The sequence below is a fragment of the Sebastes fasciatus genome, chromosome 8 (genome assembly GCF_043250625.1).
Source record: "Sebastes fasciatus isolate fSebFas1 chromosome 8, fSebFas1.pri, whole genome shotgun sequence".
Lineage (NCBI taxonomy): Eukaryota > Metazoa > Chordata > Actinopteri > Perciformes > Sebastidae > Sebastes > Sebastes fasciatus.
The window spans coordinates 35,340,271-35,359,503 of record NC_133802.1 but is presented as its reverse complement, the minus strand read 5'-3'; the positions used below and the strand labels follow the sequence as shown (position 1 = coordinate 35,359,503).

The window sequence follows — 19,233 nt, the reverse complement described above, 5'->3', positions numbered from 1 at the left end:
GAGTTTTAAAAAGTAAAAGTGTCCGTTAACACTAACGTTAGCTACGTTTCTTTGTTAATATCACAAAGTTAGATAACTTATTTTAAAATGAGTTAACTCAAAATACTTAAACATTGATGAAATAAATAAACTTGTTTTCTCTTTGAAAAGAAAAAAACTAGAATTACCGCCTCACGGTTGTCTGCTTCCCCCAACCAGTCAAGTTACAGTTTACATCCACGTCTGTCCAAAATGTCATCACTTCATCATTTTATCATAATTAACATCTGTGTGAAAGTGTCATAATTAGCCGATGAATTCTTGAGTTATGGCCAAAAATGTGTTTTGTGACCTTTGACCTTTGACCACCAAACTCTAATCAGGTCATACTTGAGTCCAAGTGGACGTTTGGGAAACTTGTGTGCCGAGTTTAATTTCAAATCGAGTTTCCATCATTTTAGATCAAGTTTAACTACATCATGATGACACGTAACCTTTACAACACCAAGTCAGTCAGGAAGAAAGCATTCACAGCATCAGTTCAGTGTTCACTGCATCCATTCTGATAAACCTCCTTTGTGGTAAAACAGAGGGAACGGTGACATCTGTTGGCAGAAAGCAGCTCCAGCAGGAACAACAGAACATGAACGGTGGTGAGAACGACCGCTTCAACACGGATTTCTGAGGGGAAGAAGCTCCACGGGCGACTTTATGTGTCTGTGTTCAGTCATGTAACGTGAAAACTGGCAGAATCACACGTGAAACTGGAATTCTCCTGTAAGCTACCCTTTAACTCCTCCTCCCAGCCCTCACTCCAGCCTCGGTCTGGGTCTCATTCACATGAACGGAGGAAGAGAAATAACTCTGGATTCAGTTGTTAGTGCATTTTACAACTTTTAGGACCTGATGATGTAAATCAGGACTATTAGAGTGTTCGTACCGGGGAGTTGATTCACCTAAAAAAAATGATCCTCTGAGTTACAGACATCTTTTCTCCGATGGAAGTCTATGGGGAAAAGTCTTTTTGGGCCCGATGGCATCACGTGACAGACACGGAAGTTGTTGTACCGCCGTTTGGCCTACGAAAATGGGCATCAAAGCCTGGCGCTCTTCCTTGAGGGCTCGGTTTTAAAAGGGTAGCTTTATTAACTTCCGCTGTTATTTAGAAATATGTGGAAATAAACAGCAAAACTCCATCGTTCCACAGGGTGGAGCTGCGACACAAAGCAAAGCAGAGAGATCTATTTAAATGTGTTCATCTACAGTTATGTATTCATTAACTGAGCTATTCTGCAGAGGCACTTTGGGTTTAGAATATATGAATGAATAAAAAAAAAAAGAAAAAATCAGATTTTGGGTCCAGGTGGTGAACCTCTGTGGATCATCAGGACACGGCTGATCCTCTCAACACATCCACTTTTCTGATCACTCAGACTGACGGAGATCACCTCCATCTGATGAGAGAAGAAGAGAACAGAAGTCATGAATCAGTGTTTACAGAGACTCCCTTCATCAGCTGTCAGTCACTGATGCAGCACACAGTTCATTTATAAACTATCATTAGCAGAACCAACCTCCATATCTCCGCTCACTACTCAATATCTCCAACAGGAACCGCAATTTATCTTCTAGCTAATTCATCAGTGTGGTCGTTCCTAAAGTCTGCACCTCCTCTGGTCCTCACTCATTCCAGTGTGCTGCTCCTAGTGACTGGAACGAGTTAATGAAGACACTAAACCTCCACACCCTCATCCCGTTACCCTCCTTTAATAGCTCTATGGGCAGACCACATCATGGTTACTAAATGTAACCACGGTTCTAGGAAATAAGAGCCAGTGATCTGAGGCTTCAGTCAGACTGATCTCAGAGCTGTGACAGAGATGAACTGATCAATGAGAGAACAAAGACTTTCTGATCAGGTTTGATGGTACGACAGTTTGATGGATGAGGACCACTGTCTCTATACATGTTGTGATGCTGTCAGCTGTAATCCAGCTTTATTTCCTGGAGACATGAACACAACAACAACATCTTCTTCACATCAACTCTAACACATGATCGCATGATGAGCTTCTGGCTGATCTGACTGGCTGACTGTTCTCTCTCTCTGTGTGTGTCACCGTTCTCCTCTCACAGCTTAACGGAGGAAACACATCACAGCAATACTGCTGAAACCAGCATGGACCGACTCCGACCCTCTACTTACTCCAGAGTCTCCAGTCTACAGTGTGGACTCTTCACAAGATCAGACAGCTGCTTCACTCCTGAATCCTTCAGGTTGTTGAAGCTCAGATCCAGCTCTCTCAGATGGGAGGGGTTGGACTTCAGAGCTGAGGCCAGAGAAGCACAGCTGACCTCTGACAAACTGCAGCCCTCCAATCTGAATAAAGAATAAATGATGAAGATAAAAATCCCTTTATAATCCAATCAGATGTGTTCAGGTTTTAAATGTGTAGCTCAACATCACTATGTCCTAATCAATGATATTTTCCCTAAAATGAGTAGAGTGACTTTGTCATTGTGTTATTGTGGATCATCATAATGTCAGCCTTCTACAGACATCATCCAGATGTCACCACAACATTCATACACCTGTTCATGTCAACACACATCAATAACATGCTGCTGATCTCTGTGTTCATCAGTGTGTGTGCTGAAGGATCAATATCAATGATCAGACATTATTTGTGGAACACGTTGAAACAAACAGAAACCAGAGAAATATTTCTACCTCATGAAGTAAACTTGATCAATTTAGAACCAATATTAGTTCAGAGGATCTTCTGTATCCAGATGTGACCATTTACCAACAATGATAAACATTCATTTACTTTAACAACTAACAGTGGACATTTTCTACACTTTCTTTAAGAAACACAAGTCTTTTGTGACTGCAGACTGCATTTAGTTCAAGAAACATGAAAATATGAAGAAAAGGACATTAACAACTTTATGGATGTAAGTTATGTTTGTACATAAATCAGGTTCAATTGTTAATTAAACATATAAGATCTATAATAGTAACAGAGAGTCAGTGAACGGACCCTAGAGTCTTCAGTCTACAGTGTGGACTCTCCAGAAAACCACACAGGAGCTTCACTCCTGAATCCTTCAGGTTGTTGCTACTCAGCTCCAGCTCTCTCAGATGGGAGGGGTTGGACTTCAGAGCTGAGATCAGAGAAGCACAGCTGATCTCTGACAAACTGCAGCTCTCCAATCTGAATAAAGAATAAATGATGAAGATAAAAATCACTTTATAATCCAATCAGATGTGTTCAGGTTTTAAATGTGTAGCTCAACATTACTATGTCCTAATCAATGATCTTTTCCCTAAAATGGGTAGAGTGACTTAACATTGTGTTATTGTGGATCATCATAATGTCAGCCTTCTACAGACATCATCCAGATGTCACCACAACATTCATACACCTGTTCATGTCAACACACATCAATAACAAGCTGCTGATCTCTGTCAAGTCTGGAATTAGAGGATCAATATTAAATCAGACTTGTTGGACTTCATTACTTCATTTATTACATGGCCTTCTTCTCACTGTATCTGGGAGCTTAGCAGGTTTATGTCATTTACAGGAAAGGTCCACATTTGTTCAAGTGTGTCTGTAAACAACAGCCACATGTCATATGTACATTAAAAGAGTTATTGGTGGCAGTAATCATTCCTCCTGTGAAGTGGTCCCTTCATAACACAACTACACTGTAAGAAATGACTTCAGAAGTTAGACTGACACTAATATGAAGATTCAGCAGTCTGAGTCAGACAAATCCAGTGAGTTTTTACTAGAGCTGGGTCGATTCAACTATCTCCTGATTCAATATGTATTCTGATTTTTAAGTATTGCGATTCGATTTTGCAATTTATTGTGATTTAGAGTTTAACTTTTTAAACACTAGATCATGGAGGGAAAAAGTTGAAACATACACTTCTAGGGACTTTTACTTTGGAAAATATCTAAATTAATACGGTAAAAATGTTTGATTTCATGTCCTGAAGTCAAATATATCAGGATCATTGTCGGTCATTATTTATTAAATGTTTTCCAGCAACCCAAAAATCAAAGAATAAAGACATTCCCCTCAAGATTAGTGGTATTTTCTTTTTAATTTATAAGGGACATGTAAAGTTTTATACTTCTGCTGAATATAATCCATCAATCTGATTTCCATAGATGTATTTTGTATATACAGTTCCCTTTGTTAAAGGGACTGTTTGTAACTTCTTCCACGTATAAATCATTGCTGTTCGGTGTCTCCTGGTCTCTCGTGTGTCTCCGCTGTTCAGACTCAGACTCCAACTCAAACTCCAGTGAAGCACCAAAACCTCTTGGTTGTATCTAGTGAAGCTGTTAAACAGTGTTGGCCGCAGTCGGAGGACGCGGGGGAGACCGTAGCTTTGGTCTCCAGGACCGGAGTCTCTGCTCCTCTGCTCCTCTGCCTGCCTTCACTCACACACCGCGCTCCTTCTCTCTCTCTCTCTCTCCACCTCTCACGTGCATGCTGCTCACTCCACACTGCAGAAGAGTTAGTGTAGCTCTGAGAATATCTAGTGAATGTTCAGTGGACGTTTGTGCAGAAATAACTGCTGCAGCTCCTCCAGACCAACAGAGGTTTCCCGTGTCTTGTGAAGTGACGGGGCTCCGCAGAGAGAAACGTTATCGTCTCCTACCAAAACTCTGTCTCCCCCGTTCCCTCCGGCCGCGGTCGGGAGGCTGAGGCGGGAAAAGCCAACACTAGGATCAGCATTGATTCATGGAGAGACCTTGGTCTGGTCAGCTAACATTACTGCCAAGCAGCTGAAATATAGAGTGATATTGTGCTTTTAGCTGACGTGTGTCTCCTCACTGTGTTGAGCGATGCTTGTTCATGTCTATGTTGAGCGAGCACAAGCGCCAGCAACAGGACGCTGACTTTAGTTGACTTAACGACCACAGGTGTCGCTGTTAACAAGACATTTAGGATTCTTACTAACACTCCCTTTAACACCTTATTTTGAAAACGTAGTCCCAAGTGTCTACTTCCTCTAACTTCTCCAAGGTGGTCTCTAGCTCTCCCGTCAGATCCGTTCTCTTTATCCATCCACGGTCAGCTCCATCAGGGCCGTTTGAATGCAGAGAACAGAAATGTCAGTATCTGGGTGACTAGTACAGTTGTAGCCACGGAAACGAGAGCGATGGCCGGCTTGACCGCATGTTACTTACCGCCATACAATAACGTTTCCTGTCCGTGACAGAGTTAGCATGCAGCTTTAGCTCTGCTCTGTCTAGCTCTGCTTTTCCTGTCAATGTGTGAAACCCAAAGTGTTTCCATCCTTTACTGGATGTGTAGTGTTTACCACGCTGGATTTAACATGGGAGGGTGCAGGTCGTATCCACGACGACCCTCCAACGTTTTATACTCTCTGAGGTTTGTTTTGGTTGACGGATACGGAACGGATATGACGTCACATTACTCAGACTACCACAATAAAAGTGGTAACTTCCTTCTACCTCCACAGAGACTCAGATGAAGCAAATATATTGATTCTGGCATTAAAACATCTATTTAGAAATCGTAAAAAAAAAAATGCAATACATAGGTGAATCGATTTTTTTCCCCACCTTGGTCTGTTTACCAAAGTTACAGACTGTTTACTACCAAATTCCCTCTTTGTGTTACTAATCCTCCTGCAGCTCAACAAGGGAACTGTCAAACCCAACATACTGATTGGATACATACTAAGGCTGGGCAATATATCAATATTATAATAAGGTCTGTGGTTAAAGGTCCAGTGTGGAGGATCTGGTGGTATCTAGCGGTGAGGTGAGGAGATTACAACCAACTGAAGCCTCTCCTGTGTGCGTAGAGAGTGTGTGTACAAACTACATAAACTGCAGTCAGTGAACTGACCTCAGAGTCTCCAGTCTACAGTTTGGACTCTCCAGTGCAGCAAACAGCTTCACTCCTGAATCCTCCAGATAGTTGTAACTCAGGTCCAGCTCTCTGAGATGGGAGGGGTTGGACTTCAGAGCTGAGGCCACAACTTCACAGTGAGTATCTGAGAGTCCACAGTTTGAAAGTCTGTCATGACATAAAAATGACAAAATATGTTATTATGAAAGAGGACAGTGTATATTTACTTCATGCATTTAATGACTAAACAGTTTGATTTATACTTCTTTGATTAACATTTGCTCCTCACATCAGTGGTTCAGCTAATCTTATCTCACTGGTTGACATGAAACAATAATTCTCATCACTCTCTCTCAAACCTGCAGACTTTTAATCTTAGTTTTTCTTTAATCTTGCAGATGAAGAGAGAGAACATGTAGTTACATTGAGGCTTCCATAATGTCCAGTCTGTCAGTGTGATCTGATCCCAGGTCTGTCTCCACAAAGTTAGCATGAGGCCTTCTTGATAAAACTCAGTGAATAAGTAATAATAATACAGTTGATAAAGTTGACCTCTCTTTGCTGCTACCTGCTGCTTTCAGGTTCACGTCCAAAAACGGGAAAATTCAGTGACTGCTGCCAAACGGTTGAGAAATTAAACAGATCGTGTAATAATATTAGACCTGTTCATAATCAAACATTCATATAATTACATATTTTGATGACTGCATGGTGTTTTGTCATTAACACTGTTTTCTGAGCATCAAACGTATTCGGCTTACAAACACAATTAATGAACCAATAAGGTTGCATTATTTTCATCATGATGTCATCAGAAAGACGTTATCAGTGTATCTGCATTAAAAACATAACACTGATCTTTGGTGTGTATAAGATCTCTTAAAAAGTCTGAATTCTACCATTCTGCTGTTATATATTCATCAGACCGCTGTTATTGGTGGAAGCTGTGTATTTCCTGTTACTACTCTTCTCTACAGCAACAAGAGAGAGAAACACCTGAGTTTCCTTCTGAAACAGAATAAAAGGAAAGACTTAAAAACACGATGATGGAACACAACTTGACTTCATGAGCAATAAAATGCACCATTGCTCGATTCAACACACTCAGGGGTTTTACAACGACAGTCTTTGTCTCGTGTCACCGGTTTTGCCGGTCCGGTCCGGTCCGGTCCGGTGTACGAGCTTAAACCGGTTTGATTTTATGCTAACCGGCGGAACCGACATTTGTCATTATGACATGTTTTGGCAAATTAAAAAGTATCCGACATCAACAACCTGTGCCGACAGAGTCACAGTGCTAAATCCAGCCTGTATTGTATTACTAATAAGCAATATGACAACGTGATTAACGTAATATTATTTTGGTTTATAAACAGACTAACGGAGCCACTAGTGTCCGACAGGCCCTGAGCCGAGGCCGGCAACATGAAGGAGATCAAACTTTAGTAGAGGAGGGAGGGGGAAGAGGTTTGTTTTCTGAGGAAGTTCATGTGTTTTTTGGGGTGACGAGACGAGACATGGCAGAGCTGATCTCAAAGAAAAATAAAACTGCAGCAATATGGCAACATTTTGGATTTGAAGCCAACGAAAGAGATGACCCAAAAACACACGAGATAAGGTGTAATATGGTGCCGCTTCTTCTTCTTCTTTAGTGTTTATTGGCGGTTGGCAAATCAGCTTAGAGGTGCATTACTGCCACCAAGTGGACTGGAGTCGCAGCTCTCTCATTCATGGGCCTTCTCTCTGCGGCGGCTGAGTCAAGTGCAACACCTCGGGGTCAAATTCGGTACACCAGTTTCAAATATTTTACACAACCCAAGCTAATGCTAATGTTAAAACTTTAGATGGATGTTGTTGTGCAACTTACATTACTGAATGAGTTCACTGACTTGATGAATATTCTCCACTTGTGCTACCAAATCACTGTTAGCATAGCATTCAACATTACCCCATAAGTGTCACTTGTGGCCACAGTGGCTGCTTCAGCTAAAGTTACATACTCAATCAAGAAGAAGAACAATAAGAAGAACAATAGTAATAAGAATAATCCATCTATACAGCACTTTTAAAAAACAAGTTTACAAAGTGCTTCAAAGACATAAAAACAGAATATATACAGAACAGAATAAATACAGTGTAAATCAGTGTAGAGGCAACAGAAATGAGTTTGTTATTTTGGTCCAGGTTCTTTAAAGGTGCAACATGTAATATATATATATACTGTATATTATTATCAAAAGAATGTGAAGAAGTAACAGTTTTGAGGTTATGCCAAATACATCAATGTATTGTGCTTCAGAGATATCTACGGCCGACCAGCGAGGTCCAGCCCTGACTTTCTTGTAGTACTAGCCTACTTGTACCTCGAGAGGCGATAGTGAGTCACTGTAGCGTTCAGTCTGTCCTCAGTCCAACATGAGAGGACCAAGAAGTAGAGCTGCACCGAGGGCTCGTCAATAATACATCCAGGGTCTGTGAGCGTTCTGATAGTTTGTTTTAGTTTGTTTAGAGGACGCCATCAGGATTGGGATCCCGCTGGAGCAGGAAGTTATTACTTTGATGCTGGTGGAGCAAGCGGTCAAAAAGTAAACTGTAGTGATAACCAGAAGGACGGTGCAATTTGGACGCGCGTTCAGTATTATTAAACTTTGAATAACCCAACGAAGCACAATGTCGAGTGTGAAGTTGTTTGTACGAGCGGTTCTCGAGAATGTTGCAAGCATTCGGCCCGTTCTGAACAGACATGCTCTGAACGGACACTGCACCGTCTGGATTAAATCAGAAGAAGCAGAAACGAGAAATCGACTCGCAGCCCTGCCTCGTCCTCCTCGTCGCCGGGAGGCTGCTTCGCCGGGAGTAGAGCGTGCGGCAGCTCCAGGAGACGTACCCCCAGTTAGCAGTTAGCTCATATTCAGCCAGTGCAAACCCAGCACCAGGACTCTGATCCCAGGACCTCCCCGACTCCCCGCCGGATCAGCAAACGTTCTGTTGCTGCCGTTACACCGGTTAGACCCAGCGCTCCACCAGACAGCTGATCTTTTGTTCTTTTCATTTGTTTTACCAGGTTCACATGTCGTCTCCATCACCCAAAAACATAAATAAGAAAAAACTGTCAAATGTAACAATTATTATAAATAAATAGAATAAGTGTTCATTAACTTGACAGCTAGAAACACAACCTACTGAAACATTTTAACTCAACATTTGAAACAGCTCAAGAACATCTGTGACAAAATACAACTGACATATTTATGTAATAAACACGTGGAACACTAATAAGAATATTATATTTTAAGAATAATTTATAGTGTGTATATTTGAAGAACTAAACTAGTAATCTACACTGATCTATAAAGTTAATCACATCTGGACTTACTCAGCTTTTCTGCAGTTCCTCACAGCTGGAATCAGTCTCTGTCGTCCATCCGATGTTGTGTTGTACTTGTTCAGGTCCAACTCATCCAGAACCTCCTCTGACATCTGCAGCATGTAGGCCAGAGCTGAGCAGTGGATCTCAGAGAGTTCCTTCCTTGATCTGTTCTCTGACTTCAGGAACTCTTGGATCTCCTGATGTACCGAGTGGTCGTTCATCTCCGTCAGACAGTGGAAGATGTTGATGCTTCTGTCAGGAGAGGTATTATAACTGTTCATCTTCTTCAGGTTGTTGATGATTCTCTGGATGATTTCTGGACTGTTGTCTGTCCGACCCAGCAGACCTCCTAAGAGTCTCTGGTTGGACTCCAGAGAGAGGCCATGAAGGAAGCGAACAAACAGGTCCAGGTGGCCATTTTCACTTTCAAGGGATTTCTCCATGGCTCTCTCCAGGAAGTCATCCAGGGTTGAATGATCATATTCTTCTCCCAGGAAGTCCTTCAGTACCTTTGTGTTCCTGTTTGTGTAACAGTGGAACATGTAGACTGCAGCCAGAAACTCCTGAATGCTCAGGTGAACAAAGCAGTAGACTGTTTTCTGGAAGATCACACACTCCCTTTTGAAGATCTCTGTACAAACTCCTGAGTACACCGAGGCCTCTGTGACATCCAGACCACACCGCTCCAGGTCTTCTTGGTAGAACATGATGTTTCCTTTCTCCAGCTGTTCAAAAGCCAGCCTCCCCAGCTTCAGAAGAACTTCCCTGTCAGCCTGCGTCAGCTCCTGTGGACTCGTCTCATGTCCCTCACCATACTTCTGCTTCTTCTTCTTTGTCTGAACCAACAGGAAGTGTGAGTACATGTCAGTCAGGGTCTTGGGCAGCTCTCCTCTCTGGTCTGTAGTCAACATGTGGTCCAGAACTGTAGCAGTGATCCAGCAGAAGACTGGGATTAGACACATGATGTGGAGGCTCCTGGATGTCTTGATGTGTGAGATGATTGTGCTGGACAGCTCTTCATCACTGACTCTCCTCCTGAAGTACTCCTCCTTCTAGGCGTCAGTGAAGCCTCGTACTTCTGTTACCCTGTCAACACATGCAGGAGGGATCTGATTGGCCGCTGCAGGTCGGGAAGTTATCCAGACGAGAGCTGAGGGAAGCAGATTCCCCCGGATGAGGTTTGTCAACAGCACGTTGACTGATGACTTCTGGGTGACATCAGACACAACCTTCTTGTTCTTGAAATCCAGTGAAAGTCTGCTTTCATCCAGGCCGTCAAAGATGAACAGAACTTTACAGACAGCGAGCTTCTCTGCTGTGACCTTCTGTAATGTTGGATGGAAAACACGGAGCAGCATGAGAAGACTGTACTGCTTATCTCTGATCAAGTTCAGCGCCATGAATGAAAGCAGAACCACCAGACTGACATCTTGGTTTTCCAAGCCCTCTGCCCAGTCCAGAGTGAATTTCTGCACTGAGAAGGTTTTTCCAACGCCAGCAACGCCGTTCGTCAGAACGACTCTGATGTGTCCCCGTTGGTCAGGTAAGGCTTTAAAGATGTCGTGGCACTTAATTGGAGCATCATGGAGGGTCTTCTTCTTGGAAGCTGTCTCAAGCTGCCTCACCTCATGTTGGGTATTAACCTCTTCACTCTGTCCCTCTGTGATGTAGAGCTCAGTGTAGATCCTGTTGAGGAGGGTTCCACTTCCTGTTTCATCACTTCCTTCAGTCACACGTTCACATCTCTCCTTCAGACTGATCTTATGTTCATCTACAACCTCCTGCAGACCTCTATTCAGACTGATCTTACGTTCATCTACAACTTCCTGCAGACCTCTATCTGCTGAAAGAGAGAAACAAAGTTTAAGACAAAATACAGAAACTTATTATTTCTAATGCCAATATGAAAATAATCAATATAAGGACATATAAAGAAGTAAAGGTTATAAAGTCATCTTCCCTTCTTGAAGTCAAAACTAACGTCAATGTAATTTTTATATTTATTTTTAATAGTTTTTCAACGTGTCGCTCTGCAGGACCAGACGTGTGTTTGTAAGTCAGAGAAGGAGACTGTAGCAGGAAAGATAATGTTGTTCAAAGTCTGTGGCTCCTGTTCAGTTCAGTTCAGTTCAATTTATGTTTATATAGCATCAAATCATAACAGAAGTTATCTTAAGATGCTTTTCATATAGAGCAGGTTTAGACCGTACTCTATCATTTAGAGACCCAACAAGAGATCCTCCATGAGCATGTATTGTTATACGACAATGACAAGAAGATAACTCCCCTTTCATCAGTGTGTCTGTCTGTCTGTGATAGAACAGTGATGTTGTTGCTTTACAGAGATTAATAGTTCTTCATCTTCATCTATGCAGATGGAGAACAAACATCATTCTGATTGGTTGATGCAAAGACGGAGTGCTATCATAAAAACAAAACATACAAATATAACATTATTTCTTCTGGGTTCAGATTTTCTCTCAAAGGAGAACAAAGTACAAGTGATGCAGAGCAGATATGTATGAAGGAGAAGATCTTAAACAGTTGTTACAACAATAGTCAGTGTATTAAAACATCAAGTCCTGTTTACAGACATGAAGACATCAGCAGACACATCTACAGTCTTACTTTGTACAGTGCTGGTCTGACTGGCTGTCTGAGGTCCAGGTCTTGTTCTGGTCTGACTGGCTGTCTGAGGTCCAGGTCTTGTTCTGGATCTGGACATCGGCTCCTCCACAGAAGCATGACTCCTCTTCTTCTCTCTGTGGAGACATTACTTTATTATTAAAATCATGTGTTGATTGTTGGTGAAGAATATCCAGACTTGGCCGACACTGAAGCTCAGATGGTCACAGAGAAGAGTTAAAGTGTTGGTAGTGAATTCAGCATTCAGTCTGTGATGAAGGTGTTTCTTTATTTTAACTCTCCTGCTTTAATAAACAAGAATTAGCTGCTTTTCCTGTCTGACTGTCTTATTAAACATTTAGTGATCTGGCTGGAGTTTCTTTATTAAAGAGGAACAACGGACATTTTTAAAACATTCATATTATTTTGGAGGCGAAATAACTATATAAACTAAATAACTATATAAACTAAATAACTATATAAACTAAATAACTATATAAACTATATAACTATATGAAAGAACTGCAACTTGCTCATGTACGCACATATTGAGAGACCCTGTTGCTAGCATGGTCGCTAGCTGCAGGATGACGTCACAACATGTGCTGAAATCCTGTCATGATCTCTCCGTTCCAGTGGACAACACCTGCATAAACTATAACTACTGGAAGACTAAAGAAGTCAGAAAGGTCTGACACAGTTTCCCTGTTTTATAAGTGTTTATTGATAACACATAAAATAAATTAAAGAAGTGACAGCATGTTTATTTATATTGCAAATGTTGAGATTCTATACTCCGTTCATATCACCACTGACAGTCAGTTACTGTTTACCGTGATGACGCTGTCACCTCGTGGTTTCCCGGTGTGTCCTCTCAATATGAGCATACATGAGCAAGTTACAGTATTTTTTCCATCATGTTATTTAGCCTCCAGAATAATATCAATGTTTTAAAAATGTCCGTTGTTGCCCTTTAATAAAACTCATCATTTTCTGCAGCTACTTCTCAGTAAAAGTCCTCCATTAGAGAGAGCTGATTGTGTCCTTTACTGATTCACAGTCACTTTGGGCAGCTTAGCTTGAGTTAGTTAGGTTTGAACTGAGGTTAGTAGTCAAATATTGAGCTGACCAGCAGTCTGAGACACACAGCATGTAACGCCAGAGATGTTTGTTCTTGACCTTCAGAAACAAGATGTGGTGCAGAGAATCTAAACTCAAAGGTCCACATACTAATGATCCAGAGCTTTCAACTGAAAGCTCTGGATCATTAGTAAGTGGACCTTTGAGCAGATTTTTCCCTCACCATATTTTACACATGTAGTGAAAGAACAAACTCAAACCATCAACACTTATGATCAAGGTGAGCAAATATTTTCTACAGATGCTTTTTCATCACATGTTGCACAGTTCTGATGTGCACTGATTCAAGATGACACCCAGTAGGTCATAGCAGCTGATTCTATTAGGTGTAGGGACCCACCATTACTGGTGGCAAAGACAATGAACTACGCTTCTCAGGATCCTTGAGTCATGCAGCCATTGGCTGTGGACTCAGCTCAGTAGCCATTGGCTACTGTAACATTCACAAATAGGTGTGAAATTCACCCAGGACAAAACCAGAGGAATATCTTTGTTCCTCCTCTTTCCTGCTCCTTCTCCTCACCCCAGCTGACCTGCTGGAGGTGAACTGCTGCTCTCCCCAACTAAGCTCTCTGATCTATGGCCTGTTAGGAAACAGCCATAGGAACACAAGGATCTTCTAAGGCAGAGGACACGAGAGCCTGCCTTTTTACCAACTAACTTCAAGCAACAACCGCAAGGAAGTTAGCACCAAGCTATCAAGCTGCTGAGAAGAATTATTGGAGCGATCAGCTTCCTCCAATCTGCACAACTTGATTTGAGCACAGCAAAGACGACATCTTTGACTTGGAACCACAACTTCAACACATGGAATTACAAACCCTTTTCTTCCATGGATCGGTAACGTACTGGGCTTACCTTAGCAGTAGCAATTATACATGGCTGAGCAAGACTGTTCAACTTTGATTTCTAGAATGTACCTGTATTGATTTGGTTTAATTCATTAAGGTTGACTGTTGTGATATTATTTGTAGTTAGGCTATTTGGGTAGCTGGCTCCGCCACATCTGATGTGTTTAGTTCATGCTTCACATAGACAAGGTCTTGCATGCAAACTAACCATCTTTTCTAACCCACTGCATTATCTGATACACATAAAGATCACATATATAAACTGAATAAGTTAAACATAAACATACAGCTTCAGATAATCTTAACCCCCACATCACCCCCCCCTCTCTGTCCTTCCTGAGCACATGTGTTCCGAAGAACAAAGAGGCCATGTGGTGACATGTTGGCGGCCATCTTTGATCCCGCCATCTTTGTAGTTTTACAGTGCTCACCCCTTTTGTCTGTAGCCAGACATCTTGAGACAAGAAGCCATCTTGTCTCTCTCCCTCTCTCTCTCTCTCTCTCCCTCTCACACGCACACACACACACACACACACACACACACACACACACACACACATGCTTACACACTTTGTTTGGTTTGTTTAGTTTAGTTATTTAGTTAGATTAATATTGTGTTTTAAACCTTTATTATCTTGTAAATAAGTGTTTGTGGAATATACATGCTGGTCTGTTTAATGTTGTACAAGAGTGAATAATGCCAACCTCTGCTATGTCAAGAACTCCGATATCCTTTAACCTTTACTATCTATTTTGGTTATAGATATTAATTTCATTATTAATCAATGTTCCAAATTGATAGTTTAGTATATTTAATGAGACTATATTAACATTTTGGTTATTGGTCCCTGATTCCAGGGTGGTGTCCGGGTAATTATTAATGTTTATTGATCATTTTTATTAATATTAATAATTCTATTATTATTTATTAATTAATTTGCTAATAACCAAACCTGTTCCTGCCAAATCCCTACAGAGGAGTCAAACCAACAACATAGTTAGAGGACAAATGTGAGAAAATTAATGACACATTTGAAGCAGAAGAATAGTCACAGATCTTTAGATCATTTCACAGTTGTTAACGTAAACATTCCAGATGTGTCCAGTTTATTTCCTGTTGCAGTGGATCTGAATGAAAACATGATTTAAATTGATGATAAATTGTGAAATGGAGGTTCTCAGGTGTTTTGTTACAGAAATACAATCAGTAGTTTGTGGCTATAAAACCCAGACTAAGATCCATCTGAGGTTGAAACAGTATCTGCACTAATAGTTCTGCATCAGGAATATAAATCTGTTAGCAGAACATTTAGTCTTCATCCTCAATGCATCATCATCATCCATCAGGTCAGCTTACAGTAGAAACAGTCTCTTACTTTGACTCTGAGGGTCCAGGTTCATTACTGAAGTTCAGAGGTTCCAACATGGACCAGTCACTCTTCATAGACAGACAGCTGGGTACTGGAGACTCTGCTCTCTGTCTGGACTGAACTCTGAAAACACCAAGATGATTTTATTCACATCACATGAATCCTTGATAAACTCTCTGATGACAAAGACATTTCAGTAGCTCTAAACACACAAACTACTGCTACTGTCAATAATGTGCTTTAAAGTTTGTATTAGTCCTCTTAGATTACAGCTGTTCTGGGTGACTGACAGCTGTCACAGATATGAAGACGAAGAACACACAGATTAAAGCCCTCTTCCAGTGTATTTTGGTATTTCTATTATATTTCATATGTATTTGAGTTATTTCCTGACTAAGTTCATCAGCCACAATCTTTGCCAATTTTTTTTTTTGACAAATAACTTAATTTTGTGCTAAAAATGAAACTAACTGAGGGTTTTAATTTAATTTTTTAGTTTCATCCACCTTAGTTTAGTGTGTTTATTTTCACAATGGAATTTTTGTGTGTTTTGTGTGTGTTCATATATATATATATATATATATATATTAGGGATGGAACAGTTCAGGTAAAAAGTCCGAACCATTCGGTTCTCTAGTCACGGTTCTCTAGTCTCGGTTCTCTAGTCACGGTTCTCTAGTCACTGTTCTCTAGTCACGGTTCTCTAGTCACGGTTCTCTAGTCACGGTTCTCTAGTCTCGGTTCTCTAGTCACGGTTCTCTAGTCTCGGTTCTCTAGTCACGGTTCTCTAGTCACTGTTCTCTAGTCAGGGTTCTCTAGTCACGGTTCTCTAGTCACGGTTCTCTAGTCATGGTTCTCTAATCACGGTTCTCTAGTCACGGTTCTCTAGTCACGGTTCGGGTCGTGTATGATTCGTTCGGTTCATTTGAGATAAGTTATGAGGCTGATTGTGTATTTTTTATGTAGAGTTAGGCTCCTGTTTATTGTCACACTATAACTCAAGGCCTATTAAAGGAGGCTGGGACACGGGGTGGACATGGGTCTATATGGGGTTTAACACATGCGCAGTGTAACTGAAGCTGTGGTCGTGCGTTGCTATTGCCTCAATTTCTGTGAGTGCAGACCAGATTTGACTGCTCATGTGTTGATGAAGCGTGACCCAACACCCTTCACGGATGAAGTGCGGCTGTCAGTCAGTTTAGGAAATGGCGAGTAGACATGATAAAGTCCAGTTAGAGGATCCACCAGCATCGTTTGGCTCTGCTGTACGGGAGCATTACGGGTTTAGTGTTACTTATGACAATGAAGGAAAAAGTGGTGGATAAAACGGCGACTGTGTGAGCACTGTGCAACACGTGTGGTTTATGCTAGCAGCAACACTTCTCCTTCTCCCTGCAGTATTTAAACCGCCTCTACATGCAGACTCAGACTCAGACTCAGACTCAGACTCAGACTCAGACTCAGACTCAGATTCAGACTCAGACTCAGACTCAGATTCAGACTCAGACTCAGGCTCCGACTCAGACTCAGGCTCAGGCTCAGGCTCAGACTCAGACTCAGACTCAGGCTCAGACTCAGACTCAGACTCAGACTCAGACTCAGACTCAGATTCAGACTCAGACTCAGACTCAGACTCAGATTCAGATTCAGACTCAGACTCAGACTCAGACTCAGATTCAGATTCAGATTCAGACTCAGACTCAGACTCAGACTCAGACTCAGACTCAGGCTCAGACTCAGACTCAGACTCAGACTCAGACTCAGATTCAGACTCAGACTCAGACTCAGACTCAGATTCAGACTCAGACTCAGACTCAGACTCAGACTCAGATTCAGATTCAGACTCAGATTCAGATTCAGGCTCAGGCTCAGGCTCAGACGGGGTTAAAACACAACTCCAGCATCGGGAGGTTTACAGTGAAAGCTCTGCAGCCTGCTGCAGTCGTGGAGGACGCTGGATTTCAGCATATGATTAACGTAACGTTACTTGAGCCGCGCTATAATATTCCCTCTCGCCGACATTTAAGCAACACAGTAATTCCAGCAGCACAATCTCTGTAATGTGATTTATATTTATTCATTATTTTTAAATAATACAGCGGTACAGAAATCCAACCGTATTCCTCTAAATACTGCACTTTATGAGTGGACAAACTAATCCTTCAATTAAGAGCTGATAATCAGGGAATTGAGACATATGTTAAACTGTTGGTGTTTCTTAGTTTAGTTCTGGTTGAGCTTCTGCTTCAGTTTATGTTGATGCCTTAGTCTATAATGACATCATATTTATATGAAAATAACAAAGCTGCATGTTTTGTTTGCACTAATTACTGTAGAAGATGATTCTTTCAATTAAGATTTGACAATGAAGAAGAGTTGATGTTCCTTATGTAAGCCTTACTTTGTTAAGGGAAACATTTGTTAACTTATTTTTGCCAAATAAATGAAAAGCATGTTGAAATCAGAACAAGACCTCCTCGCTGGAACAGAAATGTACCGAACCGAACCGAAGACCGTGATATGAACCCAACTGGGAATGTTGTGAACCGTTCCACCCCTAATATATATATATATATATTCTTTTTTACCCCTATCAGGAGCTATAGCCGCATAATAACAGTGCAATCATTTAGTGTGATAATTCAGAAATACAATTCACAAAAATCAACAGAAAATTGGTAGAGGAAAGATGAAATGAGTCGTATAGATGAGTTAGTAGCAGCTGTCTTACTTTGACTCTGAGGGTCCAGGTTCATCACTGAAGACTGGAGGATCACCTTTAGACCGATCACTCTTCATAGACTGACGGCCAGAGACTAGAGACTTTAGTCTGTCCTCCTCTTCCTCCACACAGTCACTCATCTTCTGATCTGAAGTCAGTCTGAGAGGTCAAACAGGAACACTGACTGTGAGCATGTAACGGTAACAAGTTAGTACAAGAGAACAGGAAGTAACACACACCCTCTCTCTCTATCACACACACACACACACACACACACACACACAGTATACAGTATAATAACCACCCAGCGCTCCACCTGGTCACTTCTCTTTACCTCTCTGCTGGTTTTCTTGGCTTACAGCAGGTTTAATGAGGATTATTCAGCCAGTCATGACTTTGTGTTCACAGAAGAATCAAACTGTTGAGTTCATTCTAACATTTCTCTCCTCTACAGTCCACAGGGAGGAAACTGACTCAGACACTTTAACAGTAATAACATGTTGGATTAACACTCACCCTGCTTCAGTCTTAATCCTTCTGCTTCGTTATCTCTAAATGGAGTCTGGAGCTGAACTGAACAAAACACTTTCACTTTCAGGATTTCCTCTCTGTTCTCATGAGCCTGCGTCACACCGTCAGTGTGGCTCCTCCTCTCTCCATTTAAAGGAAATCAGATGAGTTCATCTGTGACTGAGGCCCAGTTCCAATCCACCCCTCCTCCCACTTCGTGGTGGAGTGAACTGTGTTTGTAGTCCCACTCACAGCTGGATGAAGCTCCTCCTTGGAGGAAGATGCAAAAATAGTGTTGAATAAGAATATTATTTTAAATGTCCTGTATAAATAAATGCAGTGTTAATGCTGGAGTAAACCAGATTATTGCACAGCTGAATTATTGCACTAAATTATTTCAAATTATATTAAATTATGGGGTTTTAGCTCCTGATAGGGGTAAAAAACTATATATATATATATCTACAATCTAATGAACATGTCTACCGTTTTCTAGACTGGACGAGGGTATATTTGATCTTAAATCTATTTACTTTATGTTGTTGACGTCTGTATGACAATAAAGTAGAATTAATTAAATGTCAGTTTGATCAGTTTACAGTAAATGTTTGTACCGGTAGTCACACGGAACTGACATCGGATCACTAAACGGCGTTGCACGTCGTCAGTAAGGACGGCTGGTTAAGTCGTCATCGTTGCAGCCCAAGTGTGTGTTTACAGCCATTTAACATGATGTGTTTATAAGAATCTCTCTTGGCT

The 19,233-nt window shown here is 41.3% G+C and overlaps 2 protein-coding genes across 7 annotated transcripts; both read right to left on the bottom strand.

Moving 5' to 3' along the window:
• Window positions 1-340: 340 nt before the first annotated feature.
• Window positions 341-10,218, bottom strand: LOC141773304 (protein NLRC3-like). Of its 3 annotated transcripts, none has more exons than XM_074645201.1 (5): window positions 9,263-10,218; window positions 5,884-6,054; window positions 3,024-3,197; window positions 2,186-2,359; window positions 344-1,433 (listed from the first exon to the last, which is right to left on the bottom strand). In XM_074645201.1, exons 1-5 carry the CDS (start codon window positions 10,216-10,218, stop codon window positions 1,424-1,426), a joined length of 1,485 nt encoding a protein of 494 aa, XP_074501302.1. In that variant the 3' UTR covers window positions 344-1,423. The 3 variants fall into 3 exon arrangements, with proteins under 3 accessions (XP_074501304.1, XP_074501302.1, XP_074501303.1); XM_074645202.1 differs by having other exon boundaries at window positions 344-1,427; XM_074645203.1 differs by lacking the exon at window positions 3,024-3,197 and having other exon boundaries at window positions 341-1,433.
• A 90-nt stretch (window positions 10,219-10,308) lies between these two features.
• LOC141773306 (NACHT, LRR and PYD domains-containing protein 3-like) lies at window positions 10,309-18,521 on the bottom strand. Of its 4 annotated transcripts, XM_074645204.1 has the most exons (5): window positions 18,481-18,521; window positions 17,974-18,123; window positions 15,249-15,365; window positions 11,885-12,018; window positions 10,309-11,099 (listed from the first exon to the last, which is right to left on the bottom strand). In XM_074645204.1, exons 2-5 carry the CDS (start codon window positions 18,102-18,104, stop codon window positions 10,309-10,311), a joined length of 1,173 nt encoding a protein of 390 aa, XP_074501305.1. In that variant the 5' UTR covers window positions 18,105-18,123; window positions 18,481-18,521. The 4 variants fall into 4 exon arrangements, with proteins under 4 accessions (XP_074501305.1, XP_074501307.1, XP_074501306.1 ...); XM_074645206.1 differs by lacking the exon at window positions 18,481-18,521 and having other exon boundaries at window positions 10,309-11,061; window positions 11,892-12,018; window positions 17,974-18,170; XM_074645205.1 differs by lacking the exon at window positions 18,481-18,521 and having other exon boundaries at window positions 10,309-11,096; window positions 17,974-18,168.
• Window positions 18,522-19,233: the final 712 nt, after the last annotated feature.